The 27,289-nt window shown below is 32.7% G+C and overlaps 1 protein-coding gene across 6 annotated transcripts in view; it reads left to right on the top strand.

Moving 5' to 3' along the window:
* Positions 1 to 27,289, top strand: part of ZDHHC21 (zDHHC palmitoyltransferase 21) — a 66,438-nt gene that overhangs the window by 8,977 nt on the left and 30,172 nt on the right. For all 6 annotated transcript variants that reach the window (XR_004744894.3, XM_078369338.1, XM_035305961.3 and 3 more), the window contains 2 exons: positions 4,364 to 4,475; positions 7,726 to 7,864. Coding sequence is in view for 5 of the 6 variants with exons in the window: in XM_078369338.1 (XP_078225464.1) it covers positions 4,364 to 4,475; positions 7,726 to 7,864 (251 nt within the window). In the remaining variant the exon portion in view is untranslated. The remainder of the gene's footprint in view (positions 1 to 4,363; positions 4,476 to 7,725; positions 7,865 to 27,289) is intronic.

The following is a 27,289-nucleotide window of genomic DNA, read 5'->3' as shown; positions in this document are numbered from 1 at the left end:
GGGAGTCCCAATTTTTATGAAAAAATTTGTGATAAAAACAAAGATCCTAGAAACTAATTTAAAATATTAAGAATATTGTATGTACCACAAAAATTATATCTTTAGACCTAATTGAGTCCACATGTAACAACAATGTTGTCTTTAATGTCTAGACTGTAGTGATATACGACACCCTGGCATCTTGCTGTTTGGATATCTGCATTATATCTTGTTTCAGTTGACATGTGACCTGTTTTTCTTCCCTGAGTCCAAAAAACTTCCCATTCACTCCATTGACAAAAATACACTTACTTATCATATTTTACTGTTTCTCCAAAATCTTCAGATATCACATATTACATGATCCTTGTGATAATTGTATGAGGTAGGTAGTCAGGAGAACAGATTGTCCTTCCTGGATTAAACAGCTGGTTGTTGATGTGAGACCCAGCCCAGAGACTTAGAACCTTGTTTCCATCATCTTGTTACCATGGATCTATATACCGATTGATAATTTTAGCTTTTTATTTTGAATCTAGGGAAAATTTAAGTCATTATGTACTTTTTGTGCTGGTTACCTGATTCTTTTGTAAATATGATTTTAATTTAGTAAAAAAAAAAATACAAAATTTTAACACTGAAAAATAATATTAAATGCCTAGAGAGTTGAAACTATAGAATAGTGACATTTATTTAGGAATATTTGAAGGTTGAACAATTTCATTTAATTCTTCAGAAAAGGAAACTTAAAGCCCTAATACTTTGGTGATTTTAACTGTTTTTTAAATTGAATTACTCTGAAATATTTTCCATGCTTTTCTGCTTTTTTAAAACAATGATTTTAATATACATGTGACCCCTAAATATATGAGGCAATTTGAATATAAGGAAATGTTCCATTTTCCCATGAAAAGATTCCCAGAATTTGACTTTATAAGCTTTCAAGCATGTAGATGAAACCGTCAAATGAAATATCACAACTTTGTTTATATTATTTAAATTACTCACATGTGTATTTGAAATTAAAAAACATAAAATATAAGCACCTCGAGTTAGAAATATTTTTATCACTTTCATATTTTGTGAAATTTCATTCAGGCTCTTAACTATGTTTAAAAATGTTTTATTGAGTATAATTTACATTCCATATAATTTACCCAGTTAGAGTGTACAATTCTGTGCGTTTTAGTATACCCACAGTTGTGTAACCATCACTGTAATCAACTTTAGAACATTTTAATCAAGGTTTTCACTTGCATGTTCAACGTCAGTGTTTTTGTCATTACTAGAGCCATTTTTTTGTCATAGCGTTCCAGAGGAAATTCTTTGAAGTTGAAAAAAATGCATCATGTTTTGATGCAGTCTCTTGGAAAATTTACCCCAAGCTATAAGGATGCCTGTACTCAGTGATCAGGGTCATGTATTCATGCATAGTTTTGGTTTTATCCTCCCTCTTATATTGCTTTTTAAATGTGATCTTTGAGAGACTTATTGACACTTATTTCCTACATTGACAACTGATTCTTGTCAGGGAATCTCTGTTATGACTCAAACTTTATGTTGATTTAGGTAATTTTTTTTTCTCCTCAAAGCATTACTTTGGATTTTAAATAGATTAATTGGGAGAAGACCCCTTAAAATGTGAATCTTTTAAAAGACTCAAGTAGAGTGTGATTCCTTCCTTTCTGAGGGTTAAGCAAAACCAAACTAAGCATTGCATTATATTCATTCGACCATTTACAGCATTAATAAATATCCAGGGTAAACAAAATGATGCTGCTTACTCACTTTTTTTCATTATGCTTTATATTTTGATTTCTCTGTCCCTTAAAAATGTATCTGTTAGCTGTTAATATTTCTACAGCTATCATAAATTTTCAGTTGAATTCTTTTTCTCATAGGCTTTTATTTTATATCATTACATGAATAGCACAAAAATCATCAGATATCAGAATGTATCAATCACCAAGATCCTGTGTGAGCATGAGTAAAGGGAGGAAAGGGAAATGACCAAGAAAGACTTTAGAGATATGTAGGTTATGTTAAAATGGCTGGTTTTTTTTTTCTTGCTACATAAGGCAAAAACACCTTCTAGATGATCAATTAAATTCCTAGATTTTTTTACAATAGTGATTTCTCTTTTGTTCCTTAAACATATAGGGATGTACGTATTCGTATAGGTTTGTGAAACTGAGTTTTTACAGGTATTTCTCAATTTAGATACTTACATGGTATCTTCATGTTATCAAAGGAATGACTGAAGTTCTTTCTTTAAATTAGTTTATGGTCCAGACCATAGATTAGCAAATTAGCAAATAAATTCTTCTTAAGACCTGTAGTAAATATTTTCAGCTTTATGGGCCGTATAGTCTCTGTCACAACTACTCAGCTCTGCCATTGAAACACAAAAGCAGCCGTAGATGATATGTAAGTGATGGGCACATTAAACTTTGTTTATGGACACAGAAATTTGAAATTCATATGATTTTTACATGTCACACATTATTTTCAATAATTTAAAATTGTAAAAATTATTCTTAGCTCATAATGGTTCATACAGAAACAGGGGGTAGACTGGATTTGCCTGCAGACTGTAGTTTTTATCTGTGGTCTAGATTGCAAAATTAGAGGCTTTCTCTGACTATAACCAAGTGCTCTCTTTTCTGAGGATACATTTTAGATATAAAGTGAAGAATTTATTCTGTACGATATTATATGTTGATTTCTCAGAAATTACCAATAATGAACATACCATGTTTATGTTTTGAGGGGGCTGATAAAAACAAAGTTTGCATACTGCCTTTTAATGAAAATTGGCTCATTGTGGAGAGCCTCCTTTATGTCTATATTCCTTGCAGTGTGTAAATTCAAAGTTTTAACACTGGAATGTTTGGGAGCATTGAGTAAGTGGGGGAGTGGGATATGATATGTTTGTGACATTGTAATATGCTACATATTAAGTAAGTTTTGATTACACTTGCAGGTAAATAATACTAGTTTAACTGTATGTAAATTAAGCTTTAATATGGTTGCTCTCACATTTATTTTCATTAAAATAAATGAAAAAGGATTTTCTTTTACAACGAGATTTCAAGTGTAAGAAAGAATTTCTCAGTTTTCATATTATTGGAACAATTAATTTGATATAGGTTTTATTCATATTTTGTTTCTTCAGAGATATCCATAGTGGGAGTATTTTCCCAACGCTTCACTGTGTGAAAGTCCAACATGTTGATGTTGTTCCTGACCATTAAACTAAAATAATGGAGTTCAAATAGAGAATCTTTTTAGAAAATTGAATACCATCTACTATTATCTTTTATTTTATTTAGACTCTTTCATTTTTTGATTTTTAGACGTTTCATACATCGGCAAGCATTTAGTGACTACCTACTGTGTGCTAGGGTCCCATTCTTCATATGCTAATACTTACTCTGAATGTAGGAGTTAGGTTAATCTTATTATGGCCATACTTTTAATGAGGTTATGGGATAGTATCAACACAGAAGATGAAAATTAAAAGAATTTTGTAAAAGTAAAATTCCTTTCCAACATGTTTAAAAGATACATTTTTGTATAATAAGGCAATTGTCTTTTCTAGATTGCTGAGTCTTCCATAGTTTTCATGGATCTGATTAGGACAATTTTTAATGGAAACAAAAGCCTTTTCTCTTATGTAAACTTTGTGCTTTTAGCACGTAACTCAATTGTGTGCTCTTTCACCACAGATTAGTGGGAATTGCTACTTGGTGGTAGTTGGGTGTTTTGTAAAGAACCTCCTTTATTTTCATTAAAAATAGTAGTCATCTTACAACATTTTTTCTGACAACCTCCCAAACCCATATGATATCCTTATCTAACCTGTCCCATACATATTCTTAAATGAATTACTGATATTTTAAAAAATTAAATGATTTAAGGAAAGTGTATGTGGAGGGGTGTGCTATCTCTGTTTTTCAAATGAGTTTATAGGATTGATTTCAGCTTACTAATCAACTGAAACCAGGGTCAGCATTATTTCTTCTTTAGAGCCTTTAAAAATAAAATTTATAGAAATCAATTTGTTTAAATAAAATTGTTTTAGTATAATAATTTGGTTGGGCTTCAGGGTTTTGTCATTGGATTTTATTTACATTCTCACAGTATACCCAGAATACAAACACATTATTAATAGTGTTTTATTTTTATAGTCTTTTAAATTAGGAACATACAAAATAAGACATATATAGAATAGAACAGCAACATTTATGGCAAACACGTTTACACTGAAGGCTTAGAATAAGAAAAATCTCTTAGATTCCCATAAAATCTTCTAAACAATTGTTGCTAAATGTCTGCATTACCTACTTGCCTTCATTAAATGGATTTTAATTTTCTTCTCTAGAAAGGGAGTTCTGGGAATTATGTAACAAGTGTAATTTGATGAGACCAAAGCGTTCCCATCACTGCAGCCGCTGCGGCCACTGTGTGAGGAGAATGGATCATCACTGTCCGTGGTAAGAATAATTCACTTCTAGCAAAAAAAAAAAAGCGAGATTGGTAATTTAAATCTTATGACTTTAACAACTTTGAACAAAAGGAATGATAAAGTTATACAGGTTTACAGTATCTTAATAAGGATATCTTTATTTAAATTATATGGTTTTATCAACTCCCAAAGTAATTTTTCCATAGAAATCCTATTTTTTGTAGCAGAGAGATTTTTAACAAAAAAACTAAGAATTAACATGCTACCTAATATGCAAAAGGATTAAGGTGATTGTTTTAAATGAGACGATATATATAAAACATTTAGTGCAATATCTGACACGTAAGAAGTACTTAAATGGTAACTATTTCTAATTGTAATAAACCATGTACATCCAAATGTTTGTATCTCCTTTTCATTTGTTTAATTAATAACACATATCAGATAACTTGATAACTTCCTCCTTACCCCTTAAAGCTTTTTAAGCATTATGTATTGGATACAGCTACTGTCATTATGTACATGTTGGAAGTATGTGAGTGGTAATTAACTGATTCTGCAGAACTGCCTAGAGTTTTGGTCAATAGGGGGCTCTCTTGTAATATTTAAAGAAAATGCTCAGTTGAGAAATAGAATTTTTGAAAACAAATGCCATGTGAATTCTGTATTGTATCTCATTTTAAAGCTGTCACAAAAATCTGTGAACAAGATATTGTATTTAATTCTGTTTTCTTAGCATTGGCTCTCTGTATAAATATTTAAACTGGTATAATGTAGAATTTTACAAATATATCTGTACACATATATGTAGTATTTATATTTGTATACACATACATGCATATATGCAAATTTAACTACATAGTGGGCCTCTTAATTTATAATTGCATTTATTTAAAATTAACTCAAGTAGAATTTAGCTTTTTCTAATGTTAGTTAATTTAGAGTTTTCCTTATTTTTGGTAACTTATTTTGATACCACTAATTAATCAGCAAACTTTGAGTGGAAATTAGTTTTTTTGCATAGAGTGATTATTTAAATAGAAGATAATTTCCTGAAATAGGAAAAAATAGAGCATTTTAGATAAAAGCACTTTGTAACTACATAAAAATTAAAAAATTTTCTAAATCTGTCAACAAGATGGAATAGTATATGACGTGTAGTTGATACTCAGAAATGTGCCTTGAATCTAAACATATTCCCAAGTAATTTTCTAAAGCTCAGTGATCTGATATTTGCTATCACAATGAATGGATTTAAGAAAAGTTAGGTGAAACATGCTTTTGGATAATTCCTAATCATACAGAAAAGTTCAGTTTTTAAGCACTTTTTATAGTAGTGTTTCTTACTAACTAAAATATAAATGTTTATGATACAAGTGGATATTGATGCTTTTTTCCCAAAAGAATGCAGTAGTTTAAGATTAAAAAAATAATCAACTAGGAAAAACTCACTTATTGGTGACCAAATATGGTGCTGTTTAACCTTAATTCTAACCTTGGGATGATTTCTGTTTCTAGGCCTCTTGCTTCCATAGTTTTAGTCAAGTTTTCAGAAGTTGGTAGCAGTGAGGGGGAAGTAGAAAGGACTGCAGGATCAGAAAGGAGGGTAGACAAGGGACCTAAAGAGATTCAGGAATATTTATGATTGAATTTCCTGATAGAGCACTGCTGAAATGTTCAGAGAGAGGGGAAATGTACAGTGAAAATTGGAAGCAAGGAAAATTTTTGATGTTTTCAGAAATTGCATTACTTAACTGCCTGACACAGTTTTAGGTTTGGAGATCAATTTTCACATTGCCTTAAGGTTTTCTGGAGTCTCACTCTGTTGCTGCCCAGGCTGAAGTGCAGTGGTGCAATCTCAACCTCTGCTGCACTGCAACCTCTGCCTCCTGGCCTCTGGTTTTCCTGCCTTAGCCTTCCAAGTAGCTGAGATTACAGGCACATGCACCATGCCCGGCTAATTTTTGTATTTTTAGTAGAGATGGGGTTCCACCATGTTGGTTGTGCTGGTCTTGAACTCTCAAACTCAGGTGATCCGCCCCCCTCAACCTCAAAGTGCTGGGATTACAGGCATGAGCCACTGCATCTAGCCTGATCATTCTAAGTAGTTTAAATGTTACAAAAAGAACTCATATTGATTGAGGACCTTAATGCTTGCTAAAGCTGTTCTGATTAAGAAGAATGCTGTGATCACAGACATTTTTTCTCAAACTTCCTGGGGACAGGAAGGATGGAATAAGGATAAGTCATCTTTCAATCAACAGGTATTGAAGAGCATTTCTGAGTGTATATTAATACATAAGCACACTTCTTTTATAGTCTTGCTTGCAAATAACAAAGTGCAGTAGATTTTCGTTTACAAAGCATGCACTCCTAAGTCTAAGAAATGCCTCTCTGAGGTTTTTCAGTTCAGTTCTGTATTTAACTTTAAAAATGGTTTAATGACAAGTTAAAAAGAACAACTTAAATTAGGACTGAAACATGTTACATCATTCCTTTTTCAGTGACAGTATAATACTATTTTGAAGTGAAAACATTTGTGCAAAGTAATTTATAGTTTTGATCAAGGGTTTTTTTTGCTGGAATTTTAGGATACTTTGACAATTTGGATACAATAAATTTGGAGTAATAAAATATTCAGCTTTAAATAGCCGTGAAAATTTTTGATTATAACATTAATCATCTTTCCTAGTTCGGGTTCACTGTTATATTGCTGGAAGTATAACTCTATGTATCTGTAAATAGTTTTGAATATATTTTTATTTTCAGCAACCAGGGATAGATTTTTAAAATGAAAAAAGAAAAAGGTGAATGCTTAGCAGTTATGCCAGAGTGGCAAGTTTCAGCTGTTTTGCTTCAGTTCATTCAGCTTGCTTTCCACAGCTAGAATGCCGTAAAGGAAGAGCAATATATAGGGAAGCAGGATTCTTGCTCTCCTGGCCCCTGTCTCTTCTTACTATACATCCTCTGACTAGAGGCTTAACCCCTTTGTTCCTGTTTCCATGTCAGTGACACAGGAGGCTACTGTATGCTCTTCCTGTCTCGCTGAGTTATGAGTTGAAGGAGGATAACATGTGGACATCCTTTGTGAAGTGCTTTACGTATATAAAATGGTGTATTTATACTTTGCATAGTTTGTTTTGACCTTTGAGTGGCCTTAGCATATCTTCATGAAGTTAAGCATATGTGATATTATTTGTTTTTATTTTAGTCTTACTGATCCTGCGGCAAACTTATTGAAATTTAAAATAGTTTCTTTTTCATTTTTTTTTCTTTAGGATTAACAATTGTGTTGGTGAAGATAATCATTGGCTCTTTCTGCAGTTGTGTTTCTACACTGAACTTCTTACTTGCTACGCACTGATGTTTTCTTTCTGCCACTATTACTATTTTCTCCCACTAAAAAAGCGTAATTTGGTAAGAAATGTTTATATCCACTAACAGAGCACTAATATTAGCATACAGTTATTAATATGTGGTTCTTTTAAGTACAAAAGATTGGAAACAAAACAACAAAACCCTCAAATTGGTGACTTTTGAATTATATTGGGAGTGAGAAAGTGGTCCCTAGTCTGAAATGTCCTTTTAATGAAATTCATTTATGATTATTTATTAGTGTTGAGTGGCTTTCTTTAGAAAGCAACACATTGGATCTTTTAATATATGTGTCTTGGTTTAAAAATATCTAAAATAATTAAAAACAAAGATGAAATATTCTTTTTTCAGGAATAAAAATGTAGGATTTAATTTTAAAAGCTAACCAAATAGTTATGTTCTTAAGAAAGAGAACTTTTTTTCTCCCTGACTTTCAACAGTAATGATAAGATGAATTTGCAGGATGCTTTAAAAGTTATCCATATATATACCATTTGAGGCAGTACCTTCCCACTTGTAGAGGAACTGCAATAGCTGTTATGACTTGCACAAAATAGTGGTGATGATGATGATAGCAGCAGTTAGAATTTTTAATTCATTGTCAATATTGTGCTATGGATATCTCATTTTAATTCTCACTTTAGTTCCATCCATATATATATCTAGTGCCCAATATATAAGGTAAGACTAATACATAAGGTATTGAAGGCATAAAGCTAGGAAGTGATTATTCAACTGGATTTAGTTATAGAGCTGGGATTTGAATTGGATCTTGTATGGTTTTTGACTGTCATTTTTTCTATTTTATTTGGACTTGGATTGTTTTTTTTTTTTTAAAAAAAAACTGTGTGTGGGAGGGGGATGCAGACAGACAGACAAAGTGTGCAAGTACTCATGAGGATGCAAGGTAAGGAGAAAAAGAGGAAAGAAAGAATAAAACCCTTGATGGTGAAGCAAATTTTTCTTTCCTGTTTATACAAGTTTATACTTTTTAAATCTTTTATATTATAAAAAATAAATTTATTGGAGGTACATACAATTAAATTTTGGAATAAAGGAGAGAGGGAGAAAATGACTAAGGTATTTGGATCTTTTTAGTATACCTGATCATTTGCTATCACTGCTTGGGTGTATATATTAGGGGGGCCTTATGGTGAATATGCTCATTATATTTAGCTTGAGCAATTAAAATTAGAGACTAATAACTGCAAAAAGTTCAAAGAGGGGAATTTTAAATTGAGATGTTTGACATTTCACACTGAGAATATAATGCATGCTAGTGTTATAGTTGTAGAAATGTTTCATCTTATTTATAGATAAACTTCTGATATAATTGGCATTAAAGTTAGATCATGTAAAAGAATATACATATTCTCTAGAGTAATCTATTTCAAATAATTGAGCCTAATAAGAAAAGCATTAAAATAAAATTTCTCAGTAGAATTAAGGTAATTTTTTTTAAGTGGCAGAGAAGGAGAATTTAGTGGTGTAAATGAAAAACTAATAGAGGCTGTCTGAGAGGTAATAAATGCATTGCGGTATCATGCAGATTGGCAAACTGTGGACCTTGGTTTAAATTCAGCCGTCTGCCTGTTTTTTTACTGGAAAACAGCTACTCTCTTTTGTGTATATATTGTCTATAGCTACTTTTGTTCTATAATAGCAGAATTGAATAGTTGTGGCAGAGACTATGGTCTTTAAAGCCTAAAATATTAACTGCCTGGCTCCTTACAGTAACTTTGCCAGCCTCATGTAGTGGAAAAATTTTGTCTTTGTAAACAGACATACATACCTATTAAAAGCCTGCTTTTTCTTATTAAATGTATCAGCTTTGACACATTGTTTAAACTCTCTGATTTATAATTTTCTTCTTCTGAAAATGTGAATAATAATATTAAATGAGATAATGTATGTCAACTTACCTGGCATATAATAGACATTCAATTTATTCTACATTTGATTTTAGTGAAAGCTCTCAGAGGGAGGAAACAATTTTTCTTTGGCTTATTAATTTTTGTGAAAATTTTAGAGACCATTTTACAGTAACCATTTATTACTAGAAGACTGATGACCAACTAAGGAAATTCTGGTAATCAAATGAAGGATTAAGGTGTTTGAAATTACAACTAATTTTATTCCCCAAATGAAAGGTAGAAACTGGAGAAATAAATCGCAGTCACCTTTTTTAAAACTGGGAAATGGAGAAATGGATTATCAAATATAGGTTATATTTGAATATATATACTATATATATATATATATGTAAAACGTGCATAACAAATGTTGGAAAAAGATCAGTGTAGTAAATGTTTATTAAGAGATTAAAAATATCGAGAAGAAAGTATATAAAAAGTGAGTATGAAAAGTGGGTTTTGAAAAGTCAAACCAGATTTTCCTTAGAGCAACCAATTGTAGATATAATGCAGGTGATTTTTAAAATAAAAATCATAATAATGTGTTAGTAGCATTTTACCAAATGAGAATCAAATGATTATGTTGGTTGTAAGAAAGCTAGGAATAAAGCAGTTCTAGGAATCTGACAAAGTTATTTATGTCTAGTAGTGCTGAGCAGAAATTGTTCTCTTAGCCCAAGTCTTATAAGTTTCCTTGTATCAAGTGAGGTACTTTCATAAGTACCACCATATTAGCAGTAATGAAATGAAAAATCAGAGGTTATGAAATTTCCAAGATCACTTTGTTTCCTATTGAGGAATCGGGTAATTTTTAGTTTTGTGATATATTATCTCAGTAATTAATATATATTATCAAGTTAGGTGTATGGAGAGAAGAGCTTTACCACAGTATTTCCCATCATAAAAAAAGACAGTTTTGTTAGACAAATTTAAATACATAAAATGGAATGTTTATTAGCAGTGTTCTAACTACTTAATAGAGTAAAGCTAAATACTAGGACCAGAATTATAACTAAACTTGGAGAAAGTATTTTATAATCTATGTAGCTCTAAATATTCCAATGATCTGAAGCAAGTGAATGTTCAGTAGTTACTTAGTATACATTGAAATGAATTCTAGTCATTTAATTGATTTAGAAGTTGAGAACATGAAGCTGTATTAGTGACACATACAAACTTAGTTATATCTTCTTGGTGAATTGACTCTTGTATCATTATAAAATATGCCTCTTTATTCTTAATAATGATTCTTGCCTTAAATTTTATTTTCTGTTATTAGTTTAGCTATATCAGTTATCTTTTAATTAGTGTTTTCATGGTATGTCTTTTTCTGTCTTCAATACTTTCAACCTTTTTTGGTTACTGTGTCTTATATGTGTCTTATAGACAGTGGATACTTCATCATTAAAAACATATTTGTCTTTTAATATGAAATATTTAGTAAATTTTTGACTGGTATTTTGTCATCTTCCTATTTATTTACTATTTGACTTCATCTCTTCTGTGGTCCCATTTTTCTTCATTTCTTGCCTGTTTTGGAATTTCTAATTTAAAAATTTTTCCAATTTTCTATTTTTAATGACTTTTACTTTTACTCTTTTTATAGTTTGCCCCAAAGTGAAAACATTGTTCTCTGATTTTTTTTGAAGTCTAATGTAAGTTAATACTTTACCGTTGTGCACCTAATGAAAGCAGTGGCTTTGGAACACCCTTTATCATCATCATTTTTGGCATTGTGGGGTAGAAAGTAGATGCAGAACAAAATCACATGGTAACAAGACTTTATCATTGTTGCAAATACAGTATGTGTTATATATGTTATGTGTTACTGATAGTCATTATTTATTTTGAGTTATCTACTTAGGTGCTTTTTCTAGTCCTCCTTATGTCTGAGCCTCCTCAAGGCTTATTTTAGAGCAAGTCTGTTGGAACAAATTCTCTCAGTGTTAGTTCCCTGAAGATGTTTTTGTTTCTCCTTCATTTTTGAAGCATTTATGGTTTGTCACAGAATTGTAGATTGGTTGTTACTTTTGTTTAGTTTTTAAAAGACATTATTCCATTGTCTTATGGTTTCCATCATTTCTATTGCAAAATCAGTTGTTGGTCTTACTGTTACTCCAATGAAATGTGTGTTTTTCTTTGGCTGCTTTTATTTTTTATTTTTTTTGGTCTTTATATTTTAGCAGTTATTCTGTGATTCTATGATGTGCTTATTTTCTTTGCATTTTTTTCTGTTGGAGAGTTTATGTAACTTTGAATCTGTGGCCTGATGTCATTCTTAAGTTTTGGAAGTTTCTTGGCCTTTATTACTTCAAATATTACCTCTGCTCAATTTTTTTTCTCCTGCAGTTCTGGGATTCTGCTTACATGTACATGAGTTCTCATTGTGCTGCATATGTTTGGAATTTATTTCTTCACCTTCCTTTTTTATTCCCCCACTCTGCTTCATTCTAGATATTTCCTATCCAGAGGTTTACTCATCAGCTCTTCTGCCATGTCTATTGTACCCTTAAATCCTTCTTAATTCAGTTATATTTTTCACTTTTAGAATTTCCATTTGAGACTTTCTTTCATTGATAATTTCTTTGGTGAAATCATCCATTTTGTCATCTTTTTTTGAACATTTTTTAATACATTATTTTAATGTCTATGTTTGGTAACTTCAATTTTGAGATCCCCTTATGGGTCTGTTTCTGTTGACCTTTTTCCCTGTCAATTTCCAGATATTTGGTCCTGTCTTCTGACATGCTTAAGTTAGAATACTGAGTGTTTTATGTGACGAATTGTAGAAAATGTGTTTGATGTGTTCTTTTCTCGATTTGATTTACTCTTTTTTTTTTTTATAAGATATAAAAGAAGGCTTATTTTAATCCAATGAGGGGTTTATATAACAAATATTTCTAATGCTAAATAACAGAACATTGGTCTTAATCCAGAAGTTCTTGGGAAGATGCTGTTTATTGCATTTATTGGTATTTTGAAAGGAATCTTGATTGCTGGGTTTGTCTTTGTGAAAGACTGGTTTCAATGTGCCTTTATTCCAATAGTATAGTCTTTTGGGGTCTCAGCTGAAAAACTGAGGTGTGTATTGTGGAATGTGCCCTACAGTTACTGTTTTCCTGCCCTTGGAGGTTTTGTAGGATATTCTGAGTCTCCACTTCTACTTGGTCTTTCATGCAATACTGTGTGTGAATTGGGCAAGTACGTTCAGGTAAAGAGCAGTACAGAATATATGGCTCACCTTAATGCCTGTCTACTTTCTCTGAGATTTTGGCTTTGTAAGTTCTGGAAAGTTTGGCCAGTTGCCAGTATCTTCAAACAGCTGTGTATTTATTAATTAATTGGATTTTATCTGGCTTTTCATAGTGTTCTTGGTGTGAGGGTTGGTTTCATACAAACTATTTCCTCATAGGTGTCAATGGCAATAGCATTTTCTTTAAAAATTTCTTCCCAGGTGGTTTTAATCATTGCTGCCTAATTGAATAACTCCAGGAGGCAACACTCACATCATAGTCTATGTAAATACTATCCTGTGGAGTTGTGCAGTGCAGGACTTCTGTGGCCATAAGGTTTGAGAACTGCTGTACTGTAGGGAATGAGATTCATGGTAGACTTTATAGGTGAGATAGAGATGAACTAAATCAGGAGATGAAGGAAGTAATTGCTGGGCAAAAAGCAAAAGGCCTGAGGGTGTAACTGGAATAACTGGTTTTAAGGGCAAATCTGTTGTAAAATTTCAACTGTATAACAAACTCTGTAAAGCTAAATAATAAAATAATGTTCTTACCTTAGCAGTTCTTTTGTAAATGATATTTACTGTGTTTTTTCATAAATGTAGAAAAAATTTGTCTACAGCCATACCCACTCTGAACGTGCCCAATCTCATCTGATCTCAGAAGCTAAGCAGTGTTGAGCCTGGATAGTACTTGGATGGGAAAAAATTTACCAATAATTTCAGAACCAAAGTCATCATTATTACCGTTGACATTAAAAAAAAATAATGTTTTATGGTAGAATCTTTCTCCAGAAATTCCTGCCCCATCAGTATTTTTTGCAATCTTTTCCTGTTTCTTTCATTTTTCTCTGAAACAAACAAAAATCTATATCCAGCTCTTGATTATGTGTATAAAACTATGTATATATAAAGATGGTATCAGTAACCTTATTCATTCATCTTATCCTTTCTAATATTCAGGATGTGGAAAAGATCCCCAAAGTTCTCTATCTTTGGATATTACATGAATGATTATTATACATAATTTTTGTGAGAGTAATGATGCAGTTAAAGCATGCCCTCTTTTGACCCTGTCTTCTGTCAGCTAGACTGAAGGAAAGCTGTAGTCTGCTTTTTCTTTCTACCCTTTCAGGTAGATAGGTGGCAGCATAGTATCTTTTCTAGCCCATCTTTAAATTCCAAAGCTGAAAGGAATTGTCTGGGTTGGAAAAGAAAGTGTTAACTTTCTTGTTTTTCTTTTCTTGTTTTTTAAGATGAAGTGTTTATTCATTAAACAAACAAACAAACGAAAATGAGTTGCCCTTTGACCATTGCTGTAATGGCACTTAACCTGTATTCAGTAGAAAACTGGTACATTGTGGATTATGCTCATGCTCATGGTAAAGACAGTTGAGAGAAAGCAGTTTGTTCACAAATTCTGGGAAATGAACAGATTGGGAGCCTGATTTTCTTCCATTTCTCTCTTCTCCTCGCCTTCTGTTTTCAGGAGAGCTCTTTCTGAGCTGGATTATTTTAATTTCTTTGCAAGTGCCCCATTGTTTTTTATAGTAACTTAATGCTTTTTAGATTTCTTCTTAATCTTTACTTTTAAAATATTCTTTTATCATGGACATTCAAAGATTTATGTGTTTTTACCATGTGAAGTTTTGAGGAAATATTTGAATTTATCCTTTGTTGAGGGAAGGAAGGACTAAGACGTGCAGGAGATAAGGAATTTATAGTTTATCATGAATCAATGCCCAAATTTAGGATTTATTTTTTAAGCCATAGATATTGATTTATATTCTGAGTCTTATACTAAAAAAAGGCCTATGAACCTAAAAAGAATTAGTATTTACTATCTTCTTCAAAAATAGTAACTAAAAAATCCCAAAATTCTCAAAGTGTAAAAAATACGTATCTAGGAAAATTGCAGAAACTGAGTAATAGTTTTGTTTTCTAAATAAATGGAGATACATTAAACATTTTTGTTAGAATTCTAAAATCAATGAAGATTATAAACTTTGAGATGTTTGGAGAAGTTTTTCAGATGTTAGACATTAAATTAGTTTGCATCATTAGCATTTATCATTCCAGTATAATGTTGAATTTTACTTAAAATCCTTCTTGAAACTAATGTTTCATTTAAATATTTATTGGCATGAAAATCATTGTCTAGGTTCTAAAACCTGTAGATTGGGAATGATTTGGCATTTTAAGTGAATAAAATAGATGGATATTGAAGAAAATGAACTTTCATTTTTGACCAAGGTCCAATTTGACTTTTTCACTTTACTTTACTTTAAATGCTTATAAGCTGATGCCTAGTCATTATCAAATTATAATAATGTATTTCATTTTACTGCATACTGGTTATTTACCAAAACCAATACTAGAAAATTACAGCTTTTTAATTAAATATGAAGGAAAGTACCACTATATTTAAAGAGTATACCTTCTTAAATTTATTGTATGTTTATCCATGAATATTTTGTTGGTCAAGTGTTTTTATTTTTATATTATTCTGGATTTGTAAATTACTTGTATTAGTAGAAAATGTCTACTTATTTGAAGTATTCGTGAAAGGATAAATAGTATGGGTGCCATCTTAGAGATACATTAACTGAAATTCAGAGACGTTCAATACCTTCTGCAATCACAAAATTACCACTTGGCAGAGCTGTGGTTTGGGCCCATGTCCCTAAGTCATGTTCTTGCTATTACTGTATCCTATTCAAGCTTCTATTCAATACTATTTTTTGCATTTTTTCCTCAAATTTTTTAGCAATATTATTGTAGGATTAAAAAGTATGAAATATATTTTAAAATACTAAACTTCATAATATCTACTCTTCAGAGAAAAAACTCAGTGAATCTCTTGACTGGTAGATTAATCTTGACTGTTTTCATTTTTCATTGAGGCAGTCTGTTATATCTTATAAAGGCATCATAGTGGGTTAAAAATATTTTTTTAAATATGTACCTGCTGGAAATTGGATATAGGCAATGTTTACTGTTTCTCTACATGAGAATATACAAGCTTTTTTTAAAAAATAAATAATTTGTGGCTATTAATGTCAGATTATACAGCTAGTCTTTGATGACATACCACTTTAATTCTAAAATTATGTCTTTTAGCTTCTTTTTAGATGAAGTGTATTCAGATAATTTCTAATTATTGTATACTCATTTTTATGTGAAGGGAAAAAGCATACTAACTGCATTTAAGGCTATGAGAGCAGTGGGTGACAGAAGGGGAAGAGAGGAGAGAGAATTTCAATAAAGGAAATGCTGCCAAAATTCAGAAGAGGAAAATAAATAATGTTAGTAGCCTAGCCAGCTCTTCTGCTAGGAAGATACATTATTATTATTCCAATTGGCTGATATCTAATAGTGTTGCTAGGGATTTGATGTCAGCACTGTGCCTCAGAATTATTTGCCTAGGCTTTTGGCTAACAAGAAACAGAAATAGCCAGAAGACTTGGCTGCAGGTAGCTTTGAATATTGGTAAATCTTTTCATAATTTATTTTAGTCTTTTCCTATAATCAGTTTTAAAGTAGCCTGAGTACTTCTGCTATTTAAAAAAATATTGTAGGCTTAATAGTAACTTTTGTTTTCTTAATATCTAGAAGGGTCATTTCACTGAAGAATGGGAAAAAATTTCTGAAATATACATTTAGCTTTTTAGATTTTTGGAAAGAATAGCCAAGAGTCAAGAATAGCCAAGAGTTTTGTGGAATTAAAATTGATATAAGATGAAAATTATTTTAATGCTAATATAAAAGTAATTTGGCTTTTTTGTTCCTGTTTTCTGAGATGCTTGTAGATATATTATTCCTTAGTAACATTTCACTTTGCTTGAAAAGCATAATGTCAGATATACCATTTATATTTATAAAGAAATAAGAATATTATTCTAACAATTGCCAGTTTCATTTGTCAGTGTATCTCTATGCTTTTAGTGAGAGATGGAACACAGAAACCTTATAATAAATCTTAATCCTGTCCTACAATACCAGGTTGACTGAAAATATGTCCTCACTAAACATGTTTCCTTAGTCAATTGTAAATATTATAGCATTTAACATAATTTCTCTGTAAGACTGTTTCAGTTACTGTGAATGTAAATGGTTAAAACCTGGCAGCAGTTTTATTGTCTTACTCTTCTTTTACTTTTACCAAACACTGTAGCACTGCATTAAATGGTAAATATAGTAAGGAAATGTGTTATCCTGTTCTGTTATTGGATTGCCCCAACTTTTCTAAAATTTTTACTGCTAAAATATGGTCAGGCAGACAAAATAATGTTTCTGGAATACTTCACCCTCAGCCATGAACCTGACATTCAGATGCTAGTGAAATTCGCTTTGCAAGACCGTTGCATACATACATATGTGTACCAGAATTTAACAGATAATTCTGAACACTCACTGAAGGCGATTAGGGAGGTATAAATATTTTTTTCACATATCAATTGCCATTAGGATGTTATAAGACTGAAAAAAGTACATTTTATCTGAGGGCTGGGTTGGGGAGTGTGGAAGGGTTTTATGTAGAATAAGCTTGTAACTTCCTTGCCTTTGCTCTAGAATACAATAAACTTAAGGTGAGGCTCATTCCAGAAAGTGCTCATAATCATACAGATATCGTAGGATTTTATTTTAGGATTAAATTAAGATTGCTTATTTTAATGTCAGAGTATTTGCCTTATGAACCTACCCTCAGCATGTAAAGTTGGTTATTTAGTTGGTTTGAAAATTCGTATCTGTATGCTTTAGATATCTCAGATATGATCTGAACTATTTCTGTTCTTTTTATTTTTTAATTGTATGACCTATACTGCCTCCAGATGTTTCTGTTGTTGAACAAAAGAGAAAAACAAAATCCTTTACCAGTGGGTACAATGCTTCTCAATGGGGAGGTTGACTTTGCCCACCACAAAACATTTGGTAATATCTGGAGATGTTTTTGGTTGTTACAACTAGGGAAGTGCTACTAGCATCTAGTGGGTGGAGGCCAGGGATTCTGCTAAATGTCCTGCAATTCACAAGACAGTTCCCTGCAACAAAGTATTATCCAGCTGATTGTCAGTAGTGCTGAGGTTGAGAAACTCTTCAGTAGGAGGAATGTCACAAAGACTACTCTTTACTTTTCAGAGTAGTCTCATAAAAACACAGAAAACTACTTATAAACCATTGTTTATAAATAAAAATTGCTTCAAACTGATTGATAGGAAAATTGTCATTTATATATATAAAATTTTATTTGTAAAACATGTTATCCTAGCATTTTGGGAGGCTGAGGCAGGCAGATCACGACGAGGTCAGGAGATGGAAATTATCCTGGCCAACATGGTGAAACCCCGTCTCTATTAAAAATTCAAAAAAAATTAGCTGGGTATGGTGGTGCATACCTGTAGTCCCAGCTACTTGGGAGGCTGAGGCAAGAGAATCACTTGAATCTGGGAGGTGGAGGTTGCAGTGAGCTTCAGGCTGCACTCCCACCTGGTGTCAGAGCAAGACTCCATCTCAAAAAAAAAAAAAATCTGAAGAACATTTATTCAGTCTTTCAGTACATATTATTGAACTACTGTGTTCACTTCCCCTTTGTCTAGGCTCTGAAACAAAGTTCTTGTGTTTAAGGAGCTTACATTCTGATTAGAGAAAACAGGCAACAAACAAATATATGGTAAACAACGTAAGCATTATGATGTATAATAAAGCAGTGTACAGGGATGGATATAGTCAAGGAAGAACTTTCTCATAGTGACATTTGAACAGAGACCTGGAACTCAAGCAAGTCACTGTTGACATTTGTAAGGAAACAGTAAGGAGACCAGTGTATCTTGAGTGGAGTGAGTTAGGGTCAGAGCAATAGGAGATGATGAGAATAGTAAGGGCTGTGATTGGACTGGAGACTTTGTTTTATTAAGATAGTTAGTGGTTGGGATTTTGTAAGCTGTTAGAGGGTTTTGAGCCATTACACAATCTCATTTACATTTTAGGAGGAAAAAAAACCCTGATTGCTATGAAGAATAAAGTGAGGGACAAGGATAATATGCAAGAAGAGCAGCTACCAGGCCATTAGAATACAGTGCAAACATGAAAAAATTATAGTAGTGGAGGAAGCGTTTAGAAGTGGTCTATTATAGTTTGAAGAGCTAATAGAATTTGGTGATAATTTGGATATGGGCTATGAGATAGAATGTGAAAAGTAAAGGATATTTCCAAGACTTCACAGCCCAAACAACTGGAAGAATGGAGAGACCAGATACTGAGAGGCGAGCGTGAGGAAGAATAGGTTCTGGGAAGAAGTTAGAGATTTTGGTTTTACACATGTTTACTCTACCTATTTGACATCCAGGGGGAGATGTTAACTTAGCAGCTAGATATAAAAATCTGGATTTCTTTTTTTTTTTTTTTTTTTTTGAGACGGAGTTTTGCTCTCGTTACCCAGGCTGGAGTGCAATGGCGTGATCTCGGCTCACTGCAACCTCCGCCTACCGGGTTCAGGCAATTCTCCTGCTTCAGCCTCCTGAGTGGCTGGGATCACAGGCACGCACCACCATGCCCAGCTAATTTTCTGTATTTTTAGTAGAGACGGGGTTTCACCATGTTGACCAGGATGGTCTCGATCTCCTGACCTCGTGATCCACCCGCCTCCGCCTCCCAAAGTGCTGGGATTACAGGCTTGAACCACTGCGCCCGGACAAAAATCTGGATTTCAATGGGGTGGTCTGAGCTAGATAAATAAATTTGGGAGCTTTGATGGTATTTAAAGACATGAAAACTAACTGGAGGTTTTCTAGAAAGTAATTATGAATAGAAAGAATAGTTCTGAAGACCAAACTCTAGGTACTCTTCAGTTTTTGAAGTTAGAAAGATGAAAGGAACAAGAAAGGTAACTAAGACTAGACTGCAGCCAGTGAAACAGGAGGAGAATGGTGGTGAGAGAGGGTCAAGAAAGTTGGTCGTAAATTGAAGGAGAATTTATTATGATGGGCTGTGGAATATAAGCAAGTAGGGAGCTGAATGTATTGAGGGAAGCCAATGAAATGGTGGTTGGACCAAGGAATTGGAGGTCCCATTGAGGTTGAGAATTAGTTAGCATTGACAGTCTACAGGGAGTTAGCTCAAAAGAAAGCATGTAGTATTCATAAGGTGACATACTTGAAATTGTAATTATGTTGCGAGTTACAGTTATTATAAATGGTGAGGTATAGTATATAGTCTTAGAATTTGAATTGAGATTAGGATAGAAGATAAGATGATAGGAAGAAATGAACTCAAGGAATTCCCAGATCAAGTATTTAATTATCTGCTAGATCTTAAATAGCCAAATCTGACTCTTCTTTTCCTTTAGCTTGCATTAAGAGATGGTGCCCCACTACTGCCTAGTTTTGCAACATTAAAAACAATTTAAATTATATAATTCTAAAAGATTACCAGATAGAAGTATAGGAATATTATTAATATCTCATGGGAGTGACCCTCTCCTCTGCTGATTTGTGTGTAAGGACATAACTATGTTTATGTACATGTTGCCTATATGTTTCTTTTTCTGTGTTTATCGCTGTTATTATATGTGTGAAACAGTTCTTGTAGACATTATTCTCTGTCTCTTCATATGTTGAGGGAACAGACAGTTCTTTGTCCAACTTTCTTCGTTTTCATTCGTTCATTTAATAAATATTGGTTGAGCTGGAACTGATTCTACGTTCCAGGGACTCATCATTGAACAAGACAGGCGAAGGTCCCCATCTTCAAGAAACTTGCAAACTGCTAAGACAGTTAAACAAGAAATAGATTCATATCAGTTGGAGACAAATACTGTGAAAAAAAATATGGCAAGGAAATAGGGAATACTTGGATTCTTTGTAATTTGGTCAAGGAAAAAGTATCTGATAAGGCCATATTTAAGTAGAAACCTGAAGAAAGTGAGGGGAGTATGTGTGTGGTTGTCTGGGGAAAGAGTTTTCTTGGAAGAACAAATACAGCAGTCCCAATTTCGGAGTTTGCAGATATGTCTGAGAAATAGCAAGGAGGTTAGTGTAGTTGGAGGTGAGCCAGGAAGAAAGTAGTAGATGAGATCATAGAGCTGGTCTGACTCTTCCTCTCTTTTTTCCTGTCTCTCACATCCTTTTCTGTGTCTTATTTGACACATTTTTGTTTCTCTTTTTATAGGCCATTTATGACTTTTATATTTTATATGTATTTTAAGAGTTTAGTTCTAAAATTAATAAAAGTATTTGTATATTCTGTATTTCACTATCACAACTTTTTGTACCTTTTGTATTGTAAAATGTAATACACACATGGAGGAGTGCATGAAAATAAAAAGTTAAGTGAATCATCCTGATTCTTTTGGGCAACATTTGGAAGATTTAGATATAGTTTATTTTTGTTGTTATGAATATTGCTATATATATTTGTAATATTGAACATAAAGCCACTCATTGTGTTAATGGACATTTACATTGTTTCTAGTTTTTGGAAATTGTAAATAATAGCATTGTAAGCAGCCTTATTCATTCCTCTTGCTGCACATGTGCATATGTTTCACAATGTATAGCTGGAAGTGCTGGTGTTCAAAGATTAAGTGTATGTTCCTTTAGATATTGTTTTCCAGAATAGTTGTACCAATTTAAACTTCTACTAGTAGAGTATATACATTCAGATTGCCTCATATGCTTTGTAATACTTGTTCAAGTCTTCTAACATTAGCTTTAACAAGTATTAAGTCTTCTTAACATTTTGGTGTTTATGAGCACTACTTCATTGTGTTTTTAACTTACATTTCTCTGATGACTAATGGTACTGAGCTCCTTTTCATATATTTACTGACTATATGACCTGCGTATTTGGAGAAGTGGTGCCTGTTTAAGTATTTTGCCCATTTGACACTCTCTTGGTAATTGTAGGATGTTTTAGATTAGTCTTTTTTGGGTATGTGTTGGAAACATCTTTCACTCTTTGGTTTATCTTTTCACTCTCTTAATGGTATTTTTTGGTAAACAGAGGTTTTAAATTTTAATGTACTCCACCTTATCAACTTTTTCATTTTTGAGTATTGTTTTTTGGGTTTAACTTATAAAATACTTTTTTATCCTAAAACCAATGTAATTCTCCTTTGTTATCATCTAGGCACTGTATTTTTCTGTCTTTGACATTTCTACCTGGAATTGATTTTTTTTATTCTTGTGAGAGAGAAGTCAGGGTTTCAGTTTTTCACGGATGAATAGTCAATTGACTTAGCACCATTTATTGGAAAGATAATTATTTCCCATTTGTTCTGTAGTGCCATCTTTCTTATAATCATGATTCATGTGTGTGTGTGTGTGTGTGTGTGTGTGTGTGTGTGTTTCTGTTTCTAGTCGGTTGATCTAGTCTCTCCTTGTGGAGAGATAATACCACACTGTCATTATAACTATAGTTTTATAATAAATGCTATTATCCAGCAGAGCAGTAATTTTTAACCTTTTTTTTTTTTAATTCCCATTGGCCTCCTATGGAAATTTTCTCCTCTCACCACTCTCATGAAGTTAAATACTAAGGAACAAGATTTTGTCAGATAAGATTGACTTGTCTAGGGCCATAAACCATAGCAATAGCTTAGACTTCTTTTCTCCCTCTAAGAACCGGTTTTCTCCCACTTGAGATCAAAACTTGTCCTATCGAGAATAATGCAGTAGAACAGATCTTCTTACCTGATTTGTTTATATGAGTGTCATGGTATTCTTTGTGTTTGTTTTCTCCTATGAAATATAGAAACAGCTTAGCAATTTCTACATACTAAAGCAAAATAAAAAATTCCAGTAGAGTACATAGTATGTACTGTGTATATAGTATGTATGCACATACTGTATATATAGTATGTATGTACATATTGTGTATATAGTATGTACATACATTACTGGTGGGAGACCTTTTATTAGGATTGTATTAATTCTGTAGATCAGTTTTATATAGTTGACATCTTTATTGAGTTTCCCGGTCTGCAAACATGGTATAGCTTCAAGAGAAGAATTGCTTTAAGAAGAAGTTAGAAACATATGTATTTCTAATGATTAGTAAAAACTTTTCTGCAAAGAGTATTACAGGTTTACTATTGAGTTCTCACTTTATCAAACATGTAAGGAGACAATAATATCTATCTTACATAAATTCTTTCAAAACAGAAAAAGAGGGGATACTCCTCAGCTCATTTTAACTGTATAGTATGTCTTAGATTCCTAACCTCTCAATGAAAATAAAAGAAAAAAAGAAAATTTAGACTAATCTGATTATGAACAAAAGAAAATTTAGACTAACAAAATTTAGATTATGAAGATAGAGGAATAACTTTTAAACAAATATTAGCAAACTTAGTTTGGTTGTATATGAGCAACCTGACCAAGTTGAGTTTATCCTAGGAATGAAAGGTTGTTTTTGCACTAGAAAATCAGTCAGTATATTTTATCACATTAACAGATTAGGAAAAAAAATTCAAATGAACATCTCATTGTGTGAAGACAAAGATAAAATTCAGCATTTATTCATGTTACACACTCTTAGTAAACTAGAACTTAGGAGAACTTTCTTAATCAGATAAATGGTCTTTGTCCCCCTACCCTCCTGAACAAAAAAACAGAGTATCAACCAACTGTAGTATGCTAAGACGAAATGTTGACTTCTTCCCTCCAGGTTTGGGGTACAAGGCATTGATGCCCACTATCACCATTGTTACTATTTAACATAGCACTAGAAATTCTAGCCAGTGCAGTAAGACGAGAAAGAAAGAAAAGGTACAACTGCTAAATGAAATAAAATTGTCATTACACATAGATGGTATAATTGTGTAAATGATTTAGCTATAGATTCTTTGGGTTTTTAGGAAAGTATAAAAAAAGTGACTATGAAACAATATTTAAAAAAATCAGTTCTGTTTTTATATGCTCACAAACCTTTAGACAATGAAATTAATAGCAAATGCCATTTATAATAGAATCAAAAACCAGGAAATTACTGAATTAAATCTGACAAAGAAAGTGCAAGGCTTTTAGGAGAATTTTAATGAAAGATAATGGAGAGAATATATTATATGTGAATGTATGCCTGAGTATGCGTTGTAACTTGAAAATCTATCTTTAAAAGTTTTATGCAAATATAATTATCTGGAATAATCAAGACATTCTTGTAAAAGAATAAGATCGGATGACATGGCCTCCCAGGTATTGGAACTTTTTACAAAGCCGCAATAACTAAGACTATTGTCACTGTTACAGGGAGAAACAAATAAACCAAGGGAATAGAGTAGAGATTCCATGCATGTATGGATACTTGCTCTCAGATCACTGAAGAAATGACACCTTTTAAAAAATCATTCTGGAACAGTTGAATATTCATATATGAAAAGTAAATTCAGATCTCTATTTTTTACTGTGCACAAAAAATTAAATAATAATTCTATGTGAATTAGTGACCTAAATGTGAAAGGCAAAACTTATAAAACTTTTAAAAGGCTTTACAAGATAATATAGGAGAATGCCATTATTACTTTAGCATCAGGAAAGATTTCTTAAATGGGATATAAAAAGCACTAAAGGAAAAGATTGATACATTGGACTACTTAAAATTAAGACTTGAGTTTATAAAAAGGTGCCATAAAGAGAGTGAACAGGTAGTCTCAGAGCAGCAGAAGATATTTGCAATATGCAACTGAAACATAGCCATATCCAAAATGTATGAAGAATAGTTAGTAACCTTTATTTTGGATTAGGGTAAGGGAGAGCTAGCAATGGGGAAGGAATATATAGGAGCCTCTACTTTGTTTCAGATGTTCTAATTCTTGAGAGGATAGTGTTATTTTTCTTTTCTTTCTTTCTTTTTTTGAGACAGAGTCTCACTCTGTTGCCCAAGCTGGAGTGCAGTGGCACAATCTCAGCTCACTACAACCTCCGCCTCCCAGGTTCAAGTGATCCTCCTGCCTCAGCCACCCTAGTAGCTGGGACTGCAGGATGTGCCACCATGCCCAGCTAAGTTTTGTATTTTTTTTTTTTTTTTTAGTAGTGACAGAGTTTCACCAGGTTGGCCAGGCTGGTCTTGAACTCCTGATCTTAGGTGATCCACCCGCCTCGGCTTCCCAAAGTGCTGGGATTACAAATGTGAGCCACTGTGCCCGGCCCAGTGTTACTTTTCTTTAAACTGAACATATGATTTATGAATTTATCTGCATGTAAGCACATTTCTTAACAAAAATGGAAGAAATGTAAACAACAAATACATTTATTGATTATATTAGTTTGCTAGGCCTGCCTTAACAAAATTTAACAAACTGGGTTGCTTAAACAACAGAAATTCACTTTCTCACATTCTGGAGGCTACAATGCCAAGATCAGGATGTCAGCAAGTTTGTTTTATCCTGACACATCTGTCTTTGGCTTGCAGATAACCACCTTCTCTCTGTCCTCACATAGTCTTTCCTCTGGGGACATCCCTGGTGTCTTTAGTGTGTCCAAATTTCCTCCTCTTATAAGGACACCAGTCGGATTTCAATAGTGCCCATTCTAAGGGCTTCATTTTATTTTAGTCACTGCTTTAAAGGCCTTGTTTCCAACTACAGTCACATTCTGAGGTATAGGGGTTAGGGCTTCACCATATGAATTTTGGGGACCCATAACACTGATTATGTAGTAAAGATCTGGGATAGCAAATGGGTTCCTGTGATTTGGATAAAAATTTTAAAGCCAATTTTTGGATTCAAAAAGTGTTAAATCTAAAAAAATCTAAGACAGAAGTAAAGATGTACTCTAGAGAACAGTGTTAAGTGACTCAAAATATGGATTTAGTGCTGATGATGTTAATTATGCATGTGTGAACTTGGAATACAGTTGTTTTTTTGAAAATGTAAAAGTGATAAAAAGCAATTTCTAGATTAAAGTTTTTTACTACTGTATTTTACATAAATACTTTAAATATAAATGTATACCCAAATGAATAAATGTAATATTATAAGTAGATCTTTTAGTCTCATCTCCATCCTTGACATTTATAAATTGTCGTTGGCCAAAAATTATTTTAAAATCTTTTCACTGGGAGAGGAGTGGTTGGATTTTAGTTGGTCATAGATGGTAATTTTAGTACAGTAAGCTCTGCTATAATGCAATATGTGCATTCCTAAAAATCGCTTCACTCTGTAAAACCATGGATTAAAACCACAGGGTTTACTCAGGGAAGGGGGGCACAGCACTCAGAAACTTTGTCTGTGATGCTTAAGAGGATAGGAACTTAATAAAAACAGCAGCAGTCTTTTATAAATGTTAAATGATTAAGAAATCATACTATGATAAACATGGCACTTTACCTCAAAAAAGACCTGGAGTTTTCTTATGGAAGTGAGCATCAGGAAGGTTGCAGAATGTGAATTATCGTCAAGTGATGGAAGGGGAGGGTCTGTGAAATTGGAGGGAAAGTTGTAATAGTAGATGTGAGTGGGTGTGGCTCATAGCATGGAAAATAAACTGAGGTGGCTGGTAGATGGTTGATGGGTGAGTGTGTTTTGTATATTCCTGCATATTTTGGTTCATCTGGATATAATTTTTTTGTGTTTAGGATTTTTTTCACAGACAAAATCATGCATAAGAAACAATTATTGCTATGGTCAAACTGATGTTTAATGTATCAATTATATTGAAACAAATATGTGTTTTTAAATAGCATTAATGTAAAATTTAATTAATTTTTTATATCATCCACAGGCCTATCATTTAGGTTTTATATGTTTTATAACCATTCTGAATTGGGTTCTTTTTACTGAAGTTTTGAAATTATTGCCTAATATTTGTCCGCTACATAATGTTTTAAGTGTCTTGCTGAATTCTAAGTTTCTCTAGACTAATGAATAAGTAATGTGGATGTGGAATCAGATTTTTACCTAAGTATACACACAGAAAAGTAATAGTTCTTTTGTCTCAAGCAAGCATACTATCCTCTGGTGGCCTTCCTATTTTTGAAGTTGCTATTAAGATACTTTAATCCTTACCATGAATCAGTATAAAAGAAAGCATGTAGATGGTTGTGTTTGGGTGTCCTTCTCATCCACGTGGTGCTTTTATTTTCTGTGGTTGTTTTATTCCACATCTTAGCAAGAGCAGGTTTCCAGGAGAAGTCTCAGTTCTCTAGTTTTCTCTCCTTCCTCTAGTGTGATTGGTTGGTAACAGTGAGAGTGAATGAAATGCTTCTCGTTTTCCTGTCCTCCTACCACAGTATCTTTGGTTTACTTTCAGGACTGTCATTTTCAATCTCTGAGCCAGAAGACCTGCCTTTCACTCACAGCATTTCAATTCCTCCCTTCAATCTAGG

Source organism: Callithrix jacchus, chromosome 1 (assembly GCF_049354715.1).
Source record: "Callithrix jacchus isolate 240 chromosome 1, calJac240_pri, whole genome shotgun sequence".
In the NCBI taxonomy this organism is placed as follows: Eukaryota; Metazoa; Chordata; class Mammalia; order Primates; family Cebidae; genus Callithrix; species Callithrix jacchus.
The sequence above is the reverse complement of the archived record's forward strand: the minus strand, read 5'-3'. Positions and strand labels throughout refer to the sequence as shown.